Source organism: Thamnophis elegans, chromosome 13 (assembly GCF_009769535.1).
Source record: "Thamnophis elegans isolate rThaEle1 chromosome 13, rThaEle1.pri, whole genome shotgun sequence".
NCBI lineage: Eukaryota > Metazoa > Chordata > Lepidosauria > Squamata > Colubridae > Thamnophis > Thamnophis elegans.
Genome location: NC_045553.1, coordinates 1,301,228 through 1,315,234, shown reverse-complemented (window position 1 = coordinate 1,315,234; position 14,007 = coordinate 1,301,228). Strand labels below are relative to the sequence as shown.

The 14,007-nt window shown below is 46.7% G+C and overlaps 1 protein-coding gene across 2 annotated transcripts; it reads left to right on the top strand.

The window, feature by feature from the left end:
• The first annotated feature begins 1,300 nt into the window (after positions 1-1,300).
• On the top strand, positions 1,301-13,938 carry TCTN1 (tectonic family member 1). 2 transcript variants are annotated; one of them, XM_032229071.1, is made up of 14 exons: positions 1,301-1,694; positions 3,117-3,237; positions 4,797-4,927; positions 5,479-5,648; positions 5,863-5,947; positions 7,104-7,213; positions 7,374-7,394; positions 8,051-8,176; positions 9,307-9,432; positions 9,944-10,026; positions 10,385-10,525; positions 11,810-11,963; positions 12,954-13,055; positions 13,393-13,938. In XM_032229071.1, the coding sequence occupies exons 1-14, from the start codon at positions 1,394-1,396 to the stop codon at positions 13,534-13,536; spliced, it is 1,815 nt and encodes a 604-aa protein (XP_032084962.1). In that variant the 5' UTR covers positions 1,301-1,393; the 3' UTR covers positions 13,537-13,938. The 2 variants fall into 2 exon arrangements, with proteins under 2 accessions (XP_032084962.1, XP_032084961.1); XM_032229070.1 differs by having other exon boundaries at positions 1,302-1,694; positions 12,954-13,079.
• Positions 13,939-14,007: the final 69 nt, after the last annotated feature.

Below are 14,007 nucleotides of genomic sequence, written 5' to 3'. Positions count from 1 at the left end.
CAGGTGCGAAGGATGGTAAACAAAGCATTCCAAACTATACCTTAGAACCTTTTAAATGGGATAATAATAATATAAGAATGGCAAAGAAAAAGAATAACTATGTGAATGTATACCTATAACTGTATGTAAGAGAATAAATGACAGTAAAAATATAAAGCACAATATAGGTACATAATATTTGGTCATAAGTAGCTAAGTATAAATAAATAAAGAAATGTATATAAAAATGGATAACGAATAAGGAGATTATGAACGCAAGATAGAAATGTATAGAAGGGAAAACACTAACTGCAAAGAAACCGATTCGGAACTGCTGTATGATATACGATGGAACTTATTGTTCCTATGTTGTTTTTAAGTCAGGTGTTTGGTTCTGTTGATGTGTTTATGTGTTTAAAATAAAAATTTAGATATAAAAAACAAACAAACACGTGCTTCGATAATGAAGGTTGTTCAGAACTTGCAATGCTAAGCCATGGGCTCGCTTTCTGAACCTGGCTGCCAAATAAACTTTTCCTGTATCCTGAGAAGTCTAAAGCCTGTCATTTTCTGCAACCGTCTAGATTTGCCATTGTGTTCCTCCCCAGGAGAAAGCATCTTTTAATTTCTTCGCTTACAACAGGGGTATCCAAACTTGGGAACTTTAAGACTTGTGGACTTCAACTCCCAGAATTCCCCAGCCAGCTATGACACCCTGGCTTACCGATATTACAATTTACAAATATTCTCTTCTATAAGTATCATAACTTTAAGCCTCATGCCGGCTGGGGAATTCTGGGACTTGAAGTCCACAGGTCTTAAATATTAGCCTTTTGAGTGAGCAGTTACTGGATTTTTCAACCATTATCTCTGCCTGCAGCTCCTTCGTTCTCGTTGAAGTCTCTCACAGCCCCGTCATGTCCCCAGACCAGTGTTTCTCAACCTTGGCAACTTGAAGATGTCCGGACTTCAACTCCCAGAATTCCCCAGCCAGCATTTGCTGGCTGGGGAATTCTGGGAGTTGAAGTCCAGACATCTTCAAGTTGCCAAGGTTGAGAAACACTGCGCCAGACTAAATAACACAAAGCCCAGTTGGCACAATGGATGCCCCAGTAAAGCTGGCATTATCACTGGGACAACATAACAACAGAATTACAATGGGAAGTGGCGCAAAACCTGCTGAGACTACAAGTCCCAGAATTCCTAACAAGGAAAAAAAAATGGCTACTGGAGGGCGGGGCTACAACGTTAAGCCGTTCCCTGGCAACGCGCTTCCCGACATGCTTCGAGCGAAGTTGGATCCGCCCATCGCCTCCTAGAGCGCCGAGGGTTCCCAGCGTACCTTGCGCGTCTCCATGGTGACCAGCCCCGAGCGTCCAACTGAGGCCTAGGCCGCTGCGGCCTAGCAGGCGGGATGAGGCGTCGAGGCGGGCCGCCGCTTCTCCTGAGGCGGGCCGTCCTCTTTCTCTTGCTGCTACCCGGGGTTTGCCCGTCCACGGCCGGCCCGACGAGCGAAGCTCCTTCTTCGAAGCCGGCCACCACTCCGGGCGGAGCCACCGCGGCGTGGTCGACAACAACAACAACAGAGCCCGCTCCTCTTTCGCCCCACAGCCAGGCGATGTCGACGGCGGGCCCCGTCGAGGCATCCAGCCCGCGTCGCGCGTCTCCCCAAACGCCGTCTCATGTCGGCCCGTGGCCGGCGCCCGTGACCAAGGGTGGGTCTCCTTTGTGGGAGGCTAATGGAGCCTCCATGGACAGGAGCAGTCATGCCGGCGGTCTCGGCTCGAAAGGCGAAAGAAGCTGGCGGGAGGAGAAAAGGGCTCTGGCTGGGACTACAGTTCCCATCATCCTAGGCTATAGGAAGCAAGCCTAAGGAGTCTGGGGGGAAAAAAAATCTTATTTATTCTATTTATTTGTTAAAATTTATTTGCCGCCTCTCTCGCCACACTAGGCGGCTTATAACAATAAAAGGGGAAAATGATATTTTAAAAAAGGCGTAAAGATAACAATAGCAAAGGGATAAAAAATAAACCAAATGGAAGTACAACAGTATAATTTTTTCTTAAAAATAAAAAGAAAAGTTAGTCGTAAGTCTGGAGCATTACCGGAGCATCCATGGTTTTCCTCCTTGGTAAATCCCAGGCGTATACATGGCTAAAAGAAAAAAAGCTGATTTTTTTTCCCCGGTTCAATTGCTCTGAATTGAAACAGTCTGGAAAAAAAATCTTATTTATTCTATTTATTTGTTAAAATGTATTTGCCGCCTCTCTCGCCATGGGGCCACCCTAGGCGGCTTATAACAATAAAAGGGAAAATGATATTTTTAAAAAAAGGCGTAAAGATAACAATAGCAAAGGGATAAAAAATAAACCAAATGGAAGTACAACAGTATAATTTTTTCTTAAAAAGACAAAGAAAACTAAGTCTGGAGCATTACTGGAGCATCCACGGCCCTATTTCCATGGTTTTCCTCCTTGGTAAATCCCAAGTGTATACATGGCTAAAAGAAAAAAAGCTGATTTTTTTTCCGGTTCAATTGCTCTGAATTGAAACAGTTCATGCAAAATGATTTTTACTGTTTCTGGCTGTGCGGAGGACGGCATGCATATTTAATAAACCATGGTTCATTGCACAGTCAGCCAGATGTTCAGCCTGAATTCGGCATTTTTATCCCCCTACACAGATGTTTTTTTGATGGTGCCTAAGACATCGTCGCAGGTTGTTCAGCTATTCCACCAAATCGATTTATTTGCCTTTTGCAATTGGTCGACGAGGTTTGTCAATGCGGATAATAGCCATAGCCATAGCAGTTAGACTTATATACCGCTTCATAGGGCTTTCAGCCCTCTCTAAGCGGTTTTACAGAGTCAGCATATTGCCCCCAACAATCCGGGTCCTCATTTCACCCACCTCGGAAGGATGGAAGGCTGAGTCAACCCTGAGCCGGTGAGATTTGAACAGCCGAACTGCAGAACTGCAGTCAGCTGAAGTGGCCTGCAGTGCTGCATTTAACCACTCCGCCACCTCGGCTCTAATGTTCAAGAGGTGCTCCAGATGTTTTGAAATTGCATTCAAGGTTATTATCATTATTATTACTTAACTATTCACCGCTGTTCTTGTCAAATCTATTTTTTCAGTGGCCGAGCTCTGCGTCTGTGACCTGCTGGAGAATCAGTGTGACGTAAACTGTTGCTGCGATCCTGTTTGCACGGCTGCGGATTTCAGCGTCTTTACCGCCTGTTCGGTTCCCGTTGTCACGTAAGGGCGCCTGTTCTAGGCTGACGCAGATGTGTGCATTTAGACGCGATCTCCGCAGAGATCTCGAATGCACTCTGTTTGAACTTGCCACATCAGAATAGCAAATGGAGGATGCGGTCCCTGGGGCTCTGTCCCTCGAGATTAAAGCGGAGAAAAAAGTATATTAATAGAATGAAAATAGGATCTGGTTCAAATAAGCAGCTTCTGAAGTGGCACAGTCTCCTCATAAAATAGTCCCGGTGCAGAATACAGAGGGCAGAGGGGTTTCATTAAAAGCTTTTCTGAGTTTGCAGTGCCTGTGAAGTGAAAAACCAGCGTGCTGGGGAGAAAGCTTTATTTAGCCTGTGAGACTTGCTTGCAGAGAGGTTTTTTTGGCGGCTCGGTGCATAGCGGAATTCGATCATTTGAACCCTACGCAAATTAAATAGAGTTAAAAATGCAAAGCACGAGATAAAATGTTTTGCATTTGCTAAATTCTGCATTCGCACTTTACGTAACCAAATCGCCACTTGCTTGCATTTTGGTGCCCACTTTAACATCTCTGGATTCAAAAACAAAAGTATTTTGCCTACTTCTCTATATTGGAACAAATACCTCTATGGCAGTGTTTCTCAACCTTGGCGACTTTAAGCCCTGTGGGCTTCAACTCCCAGAATCCCCCAGCCAGCATAGCATAGCTGGCTGGGGGATTCTGGGAGTTGAAGTCCACAGGGCTTAAAGTCGCCAAGGTTGAGAAACACTGCTCTATGGCTACCGAGATATTTTTAGGGGTGCATTTTTGAACACTGGGTGCACTATTAATAACCCATTGCAATCTGCATCCTGCTTTGTTGTTCTGTATGCCATTTCCTTTTTGGCAGCCTACCCACTCCTTTCCACGGCTTCTTTCTCCCCTGGTGTCCTTATGCATTGTGAATTTGACAACCAAATTAAACCCTGGTGGATTAGTGATGTCCTATTTAAATATCAATATGCCAGCAAGTTTCCTGTTGCAGCCTCCCGACACAGATTTTGTAGTCTTTTTTCCAGAGCCATCTCTTCTTCACAGCTCTGTTCAAAACCACCGGCTTCATTTATCCAACTGCTCTCTTTTTTCCCCTCACGACACCTCAGCATGTCTCCTTGCAGGAAAAAAACCCACAGCTCTTTGGAACAGGAATTGTGCCCCTCTAGGTTTTAATCCCTGTGCCAATTGCCACCTACACTCAGTATTTTGAGAACTGTTAGACGTGTGAGAATTAAAGCTGACTACTAGATGAATTTTTACCTCTGAAATGAAGTCTCAGTCAAGAGGCACAGGTTGGTTGAATGGATTGGCTTCTGGAAGGTAATGGCTTAACAATTGACCCCTTGTTTTTACATTGCCTAAAATATTTTTTCAAATCCATTTGCGCTACATGGTGGTTTGATTTCAGAGGGTTTTTAAAATCCATTTACATGCCTTGTTTCGACAGCCATTTTTTCCCCGAATGGACTTTTTCCCCTCCATGGAGGAAAAACAGCATTCCTGTATGTAAAAAAAAAAGATTAAAATGCTGACAAGCTTTTATTTTCTCTAGAGGTGACAGGCATTTCTGCAGACAACCGGAAGCCCTCTATTCCATAGATCAATCAGCTCAGCCACCAGAAAGGATATTTCAGCTAGTCGAAAAAGTCAACCCCTCTGTGTTCTGCCTTCAGACCTCCAACTGTAAGTGGAACAAACCAAAGCCTCTTTGAACATGTCACTCTGAGGATAAGTGAAACTGATGGGATAGATAGTACTTGAGGGGAGTTCAACAGTGGTTGAAAAAACACATCACTTGTTGACGGTGAGTGGCCATCTAGATCAGCCTCTCCAAATCTGACAACTTTGCAACTGGTGGACTTCATCTCCCAGAATTCCTCAGCCAGCCAAGTTTTGAGTGCATATGAAATATTTAAATTCAAATAAAATGGCTTTTTCTTCCCCTGATCATGTCCAAGACTTGCAATATCTTTACGAATCCCCCATCCTGAAGAGCCAAGCCAAAAAGTGAAGCTTTATTGTTCCAGTGTATTTCCTTTCATTTCTGAAGCGAGAAAGGTAGCCAGGGGTAGCAATTAAGATGTTGAAAAACAAGAAGCAAGGTGTTTCCCCCCCCCCCCCATACGATCACAATGCTCAGGACATGCAGGGATCTCGCTCCGAAATGCCCCGATGCAATGGGATGGACTACACTTCTCAAAAGTAACTTTCTTTTCTTTTTCTTCTTTTTGCAGATAAAGCTGGCCTCTCCTTCCAAGCTCCAGAAATACCCACTCTGCAGAATTTCGACAGGCTCCTTCAAGAATTCGACAGGGGCAGCTTTGCTACTGGACAGGATCTCGTGCCGGAAGCGGAGCCAGGGACCCCGCGTGAGGCTGGTGCAAACGACACCAGCAGATACAAAGTAAAGAGCTCCTCTTTGCACATCCCGTCTCTTGAAGCCACTTTAGATTTTGGTCCAGGGGAGCTTCACGTGTTTGTCTTAACTTCTAAGCATTTTCCCTAAGGCTGATACTCGGGGCTGGAGAGGGCCTAGCAAAAAGCTTCCCAGGGATGAACGGGGACTGTGGATCTTCTTCCTGGTGGAAAACCAAGTTTCTCTTCTTGTCCTTTGACAGTTTAAGGATCTCATTCAAACCACCGACGGCTTTCTGAGGCTGCCGGCTCCACTTTTTTCCCACTGTGCGCATGAGAATCCTGCAGGTCAGTCAGAATAGCTTCTTCCTTCTGGAGCTACTCCTGGGTTGTTGTCTGGGGACAGGCGCTTGGAATAAAATGTCCCGTTGTGCTCTGTTTTTCTCGACTACGGGATCTCCCATAGGCCCCATCTTACCCTCCTGAAAGAATCCCAACAAGATGGCTCTGCCGAAGGGTTTTTGTCTGGCTTCACAATTTTGTGTGTGTGTGTGAAGGATTTGTGTGTCTTAAGAGTTGCCGTAGGAACTTTGAAAGGAAGGCCCAAATTTAGTGGATGTGGATGAAATACAAACATGAGGTTGGGGCTTAAAATCTCTGAGCTGGAGGTACATAAGCTATGCCTGCACTGTATCTCTAGCTAAAGTTGCCATCCAGTTAAAAGAGCCGAGGTGGCGCAGTGGTTAAATGCAGCACTGCAGGCCACTTCAGCTGACTTCAGTTCTGCAGTTCGGCTGTTCAAATCTCACCGGCTCAAAGGTTGACTCAGCCTTCCATCCTTCCGAGGTGGGTAAAATGAGGACCCGGATTGTTGTTGGGGGCAATATGCTGACTCTGTAAACCGCTTAGAGAGGGCTGAAAGCCCTATGAAGCGGTATATAAGTCTAACTGCTATTGCTATCTATCTATCTATCTATGTCTGTCTGTCTGTCTGCCTGTCTATCTATATCTATCTATCTATCTATCTATCTATCTATCTATCTATCTATCTATCTATCTATCTATCGGATTGTTGGGGGCGATATGCTGACTCTGTAAAACCGCTTAGAGAGGGCTGAAAGCCCTATGAAGCGGTATATAAGTCTAACTGCTATTGCTAGTTACAATGTCCTTCTTACCACAACTATCATCCTCAGCTAGAATGGGGCTGCAGGGAAGTTTGGAGGAGGCTTCTTTTATCACAAGTTTCTGTTCTGAATTAATCTGGACTTCCTTTGATGTATTCCACACACGTGTTTAGATATTTCTAAGTAAATAAGGGGGAGCACATATGCGTGTGGATTACAGAAATGAAGAGAGAGTTCTAGAAAAGACAGCTGGCTGCAATGGAGCCCATTCTTAAGCCACGCATTCTGGGGCTTTTCATTTAATCCCTAAAACAGATCTAATCTTCCCCAAGATGGAAGGTTCCCCTCTGAATCCTATCCTTTGCTGCTTTCCCCAGGCTTCTTAATGACCCAGGCTGAAAAATGCAACACGGCGATGAAGATGGATGGATGCACCGCGCTTCCCGAACTCAGCATGCTGTTCTACACCAATTTTAGCATTTTGGTGGTGAGTGCTTGCTTATTTGGAAGCTTTCAGAGTGCACAGGGTGGGACTTGAACTCAGAACAGCTGGTTCAAAAGAGTTTTCTGGCAGGTTAGGACAAGTCCTATACGTGGCAACGCTTCACCTAAAACGTGACTTCTTCTTCTTCTTTAATTCCCCTTAGGTGCCCAATTCGAGCCAAACAGTAAGTTTAATTTTAATTCCCACTTTGAGCCATTTATAATGCCTCTGTAGGCAGATTTGTACTTAATGATACTTAATGGCAAACTCTCCCACTATAATTAAGAAATAACGGGGGCGGTTATCGCTAGGTGGATCTTTCCGAGTGACATCTCTATTTTGGTGGGTGGGTTTTAAAACCGTTGCAAAGCAAACTTGCTCTCCTTGGAAGCAGGCGGGGGGCAGCCCAAAGGAGGCACCTGGACAGGGCCAAGGAGAAAGAGGCAGCAGGCGTTTCTCTGCTCTCTTTGCTTCCTTTGGGGGGGAAATGGAAATGAATTCGCCTCTAGATATGATCTTACTCAGATTTTTCTTACCCTGCGTGATGAGTAAAATTTTACCTTAAAATATTTCACGGATTCCAGAACAGAAAGCTTTTCCCGAGAGAGGGTTTTTTAAAGGAGCATGTCAATTTTTCCTTCAACAACTGTCAATTATATAGAGGATAAGGGGGAATATTTGTTTTTCCCAGATAACTTTCCCTGCTCTTTCCTGGAGCTTATGTGTATGTGGTTTAATCGTGGTTTAAACAAATCACACTCTAGGGCTAAAACACCAGCCGTAATGTCTGAATCCTGTCTGTGTGAAAAGCAAGTGGTGGTTGCTTATGAATCATTTCAGGTTAACGTCACCATCCAGTCCATCACGATTCAGGTGCCAGAGGGACTGCGCTCTCGCCTGGCTAGCGCAGACGCTGTGTTGCTCCCTGCGTTAAATAATCAGTCGTGCAGCAATGTCGTTCTTGAGGTAGGCAACTTTTTTCGCGTAGGGACAACCAACTTTTGCACTTAAATCCCAGAGAAAACGTGGAATGTTTCACACGGTCTTCACTACCTCAATTAAAACCCTACCAAGATTTATGTCAAGCATGCCCAGCCTTTGGCCTTGCTGGCTCTGCCTTGAATGGAAAGGAATTGTCTTGGGCCGTATAGAGCACATAAAATTAACCTTTATAAATCGCATAATGTTAAAAGTTTACCATCTTGTGGGGCTGCGTAACCAGCTGGCCATGTTGGACAGGCCTGGTTTATGTTAACCATGGACAGTTTATGAATTATCCCAGGGTGGCTGAGCCTGGCAGAAAGGCTACCTGGGTTTAAGGAGGCCTCGACTTTGTTGCATTTGCCGAACTAAAAACACTGAAACACGAGAGAAAGAAAGGGCATTTTTCTTTGGCTATATTATGGCACCTGTCTTCTGGGACTCTTCTGACCTGGGCTTCCCCAAACCACGAAGCAGACTCCTTGTCCTGACAAAAAAACCCTTTTTATTAAGCTACTGTGAATTGCTCTCATTCACACCCAGCAAAGTCTTTCGAGGGAGGATTTACGGTCACAGACCTTCTCTGGCTTGGAGAACTGCCAGGTGGAGATCTTGCAAAACCTGGCAAGGAGCCTCGGAGAGTCACGAACCAATTAAGCGAACTAATGGTCTCCTGCAAATTCCACTCCCCTTTTGCTCCTCTTTTATTTATTTCCCCAGGGAGGGGCCATTCATCGTCCATCTGTGGCCTTACTCCCAGGTCGACCCCTGTTCTTTAGCTCTTCCCTTCATCTGGCCACTCTGCGCATGCGCACACTGGGAACAGGCTCCAGCTGTTCCTCTGCCTCACTGATGTCTGACTCTGAAGGCAGCTGATAACTGGCGGACGGCCCTGGCCCCCTCTCTGCCTCCAATACAGAGCCCTCATCAGAGCCTTCCCCAGCCTCCAGGACTGGCCTAATTCCTCCCCAACCCTCCCCACTGTCCGAATCTGCTGCCAGCTCTGCTAGCGGGCCACAACAGGAATATAAAAGCCAGATGTTGTGAGCCACCTAGAGTAACTCTGGAGTTGGGCAGCACCTGAGTCAAACAAATAAACCCCTCTTGCCTTTCAGGCCAGTTACCTCGTGACCTTCACCGAGGCAGGTGAAATCGTGGGGGCAACCGTCTCGCTGGTCCTGGGGACAGTTCATACCAGTGTCGTTTTTCTGCAGCAGATGTTTGCCATCCGTTTCATACAGGTAACTTCTAAATTATGACAATGTTTTTTTTAAAAAAATATTGAATTTCCCCCCTCAGGGCACTGGAGACTTCACAACTGGAAGACAGGTATTTCTCAAAAGGAAGGAGGAAGCGTTCAAGATTTATATTTCAATTTCAGCTCTGATTTGTTTTGAGTCATTGTTTCTCTACTGCAGGTCACAATAATAATAATAATAACAACAACAACAACAACAATAGTTGGGAATTCTAAATTTATCAGACTTGAACATTCTGATTCTACAAAAAACCACCCTACTTGGAACAGCATATATCCTCCGACGTTACCTTAACCGTTCCTAGGTCCTTGGTTAGGACTCGAGCTGTTGAGCTACCAACCAGCCCCAAAGGCTGTGAATCTCACCAAAGATTAACCAAATAATAATAACAGCTACTTAATAAAGCAGTCTCTACAATTCTAAGAGATTTGTGGCCTGGTATTCAAAGCAAAGTGAAAAGCCAGTAATTTGCAACATTTACTTTTTTTAACAGCAAGATACTCGGCCGGTTCCTTTCAGCGGAAGCCCCGGTTATCTCACTGGCTTACCGATAAGAGCCGGATTCAGATCCATTGGATATCCTTTTTTTTCCTCCACTATTTAAGCAAAACTCACTCTGGGGGCTGCAAGTGTCATAAGCGTGGAACAACAATCATCAGTCCCTTTTTCAGGGCCATTGTCGCTTCGAACCGTCACTAACTGAATCTTTGTAAGTCAAGGACTACCCATAGCTGGCATTGTGGAGCTGGGCTCAGCCGGTGCTTTGAATCAGTTCCGCCCTCAGGTTTGCAAGCCGCAGCCTACGATGTGTGCATTGTGCAAATCCTTGTAATTGGGGCTGATTCAGGAATCCACGATGAAAGAAATCCCCCCTTAAGCCCAGCTGCTGCTGCGGCAACAGAACCTGTGTTTTTCCTTCACTCGCTGTGTTCACCTCAGGGGTCATTCAGAGTCTGAACGAAAGAAGCCAGCTGACCATGATGAAAAGCACCCCAGCCCAGGATTGCTTCCGAGCAGAAGGGAGCCGAACCCCAATACTGTTCGGGTACGATACGGTCTCCGGATGCAAAGTGCGGTAAGGAATAAGCTGCGCTACTCTTCGGACAAGTTGCCTCTCCTCCTTACCTGGGTGCTGGGAAGGCGGATCGGTGCGTCCATTGCAACGTTCTGACCCAGAACCTTCCTTAGAATGCAAGAAGCCGAGTCTTGACCCCTCCAGAACCTCTTTTATTTACACGACACTGAATTCCTTTCACTCAGTCAGCAACGCTTAGTAAGCAGTAGCTGCCAAATACTAGTTCCCAAAGGCAGGGCTAGGCGAAACCTGGCACAGAATGTCTTACAGTCACAAACAGAACTTTCCACTCTTGACACGACCGAATGAACAGATTGTTTCCTCAAAAGCCCCCTCCCTGTACGGTTCCTCTTTTGTTTCTTCTGGGAGGGGCCAATCACCTCCAAGGTGCAGCTTTACTCCCAGGTCTACCCTGGTTTCTGAGTTGTTTCGTGTCTTCTGGCAGCTCTGGGCATGCGCACACTGGGAACAGGCTCCAGATGTCCCTCCGCCTCACTGCTGCTTAGTCCCCCCTCTGCCTCCGACACAGAGCCCTCCTCTGAGCTTTCCTCAGCCCCCTAACCCTCCCCAGCCTCCTCACTGCTTGACTCTGCCCCTCGGCAGGCCACAACATGCAACAACCGTGGCACGACAAAGCCGCGCTCGACTAAAGCGCGCCCAATTAAACCGCGTCGCTGACGTCATCAGCAGGGCGACAACAGCGAGCGCGGAGAAAGAAGGGCACTTTAAATAGCGCTTTGAAAGCAAGCCGATTCAACTTAAGGTAAGGGTTAGGCTTAGGGTTAGGTTTAGGGTTAGGTTAAGGGTTAGGATTAGGGTTAGGATTAGGGTTAGGTTTAGGGTTAGGGTAAGGGTTAGGTTTAGGATTAGGTTTAGGGGGGTTAGGTTTAGGGGTTAATTTTAGCTTTAGCGTTTACAGCGTGCTTTTTTCTCCACGCTGTTGTCGCGCTGTGATGACGTCAGCTACGCGGTTTTGTCGAGCGTGCTTTAGTCGAACGCGGTTTTGTGGTGGAACTGCAACAATGACCCTGTCCAGCATGGTAGTCAGTCTTTCTGGTCCCGAAATCCTCAGGAATCGCTGGGGGCTTTTGTGGAGGGATGAGGGGAGGGGTTTCTCTGCCCTCTTCTGGAAGTCAGCACATTGGGGAAGGGCCCTCTCTTTTATTTCCCCTCTGCTTCTTTCTGAGTAACCCCAACTTTCAAAAAGAACACGAGCCCACTTTCACTTAGCTCTTCCACAGGCATCCACCACAGGGTTGCTGATGACCATTTCCTTTCTTGAAGCATTCTTGGCAGTGCCGAATGTACACTTCTGGCTCCAGAGATCCTAAGGGTGCTGAAGGGCCAAAATTTCCCAGACTACGTGGCCTCTTTTGGAGATTCCTTGCCTCAGAACGGACCGGACTGGGTCCAGATCTCTTACAATTCCACCAAACCGGTAAGAATTCAGACTAAGATCTGGGCGGATGTTTTCTTCACCTCAAAAACTGTGCTGGAAGAGAAACTACCCCCGAGACTATTTGGGGGTGGAGGGTGCAAATAGGCCACGTAACGGCCACTTGAGTTCTGCAAACTATTGTGAGAATTCTATAATTCTAGAATATATAGTTCTACAAAGTATAGTGAGGGACTAAATAGCACTCTATAAAGCCTTAGTAAGGCCACACCTGGAATACCGCATCCAGTTTTGGTCACCACATTATAAAAAAAAAGATGTGGAGACTCTAGAAAGGGGCAGAGAAGAGCAACAAAGAGGATGAGGGGACTGGAGGCTGAAACATAGGAAGAACGGTTGCAGGAACTGGGTATGTCTAGTTTAATGAAAAGGAGGACCAGGGGAGACATGATAGCATCTTCCAATATCTCAGGGGTTGCTCCAAAGAAGAGGGAGTCAAGCTATTTTTCAAAGGAACAATGGATGGAAACTGACCAAGGAGAGAGATTCAACATGGAAATAAATAGAAATTTGCTGACGGTGAGCGCAATCAACCCATAGAGCAGAAGTTGCCTTAGAAGTTGTGGGAGCTTCATCCCTGGAGGCTTTCAATAATTGACTGGACTGCCATCTGTCAAACGGTGGAAGGTCTCCTGCTTGGGGGAGTTGGACTAGATGACCTACAAGGTCCCTTCCAACTCTGATCATCTATAAATCTGTAATATGTAGGCTAAGTTTTTTTAAAAAAACTCGAAACACAGCACACAACGATGCTGGGGAATTTGCCAATGTCCCCCAAGCAGTTTGGGGGCTGCTTTCATTCTTATCTTAGCAATTTATGCGCTCTCACCGCTGACTCAAACGCTCCACGCCCTGTTTATGGGACAAAATGCAGTAGTAGGTGACATCCTGCATGCTTAGCTGGAGGGGGGGAGGAGGAGGGCCCCTCCCCTCATGCAAAGCGGGCCCTTGTGACTTCTGACTCCCTTCCAGGCCACCTGTGAAATCCCCGTCTCCTTTGAAGTGCAAGTGAAGTGGACTAAATACGGCTCCTTGGTGAACCCCCAGGCTAAAATCGAGAGCGTCACGGTGACCGTAAGAACGGCCCCCTTACCCCAGGTGGGTGGTGAACTTCTGGGAAAGGGAGGTTGTTTTTTGGGGGGGGGGATGGAAGAACACTGGGAGCTTATTTTTAACTTTAGCGCACTCATTCCGTGATCGCAAGGGACGGTGGGGGTTGGGGTGTTAAGACATCTGCCCAATAAAACTGGCATTCTCTCCTGAACGGGTAATATTGACTCCTGGCAGCACGGCTGGGCGGGGAATTCTGGGCATCGTAGTCCACACACCTTAAAAGTTGCAGAAGTTGATGCCTTTTGGGGGGAAAGTGGTGGTTTGATGGGGTCTTTCTCTCTCTCTCTCTCTCTCGCAGGTCGAGCCGGGAAGCGAAAGCATCATGGAGATATTCAGCTCCGTGTCCTTTGTGGATATCTCTGCCCCTGCACAGCCGGGATACAAAGCTTGGCCCACCATCGAGGCCCACCTGCCCTTTGATTTTTTCTTCCCTTTTGTTTAAAACCCCCTGCAGAACCCGGAAGAGGCCGGCCTCGTTTTTCTTTTAAAAGGGGGGGTGTTGTCGTTCTTCAGAGCCAGGCTGAAGCGGGAAACAGCTGTTGCATCCAAGGGAGCAGAGACCGACGTCGCTTCTGCCAGCATCGACTCTGGGAAGACTCCCAGCTGGGATTACGGTGGACCGTGGCAGAGTTTGGTTGAAAGTCTGCGGCTAGTTCATAAGCGGATACCGACCGAGGCATGGGTTCTGCCAGGGGCTGCTGCGCAGGAGAAACAAGCAGATGGGAAGGCTGGAAGGTGGAGGCCCCCGATTGGAGAACTTGGCTTGCGATAACACGAGTCAGGTATAACGGGGGGCCTCCGGGAACTTAAGATGCCATCGTTAACGGAGCCCAGATCCCAGATGCTCAAAGGAAAAATAAAGAATTAACATTCCTTCTGGAGAAGGATTCTGCCCTCGTACCTGAAGAAACCC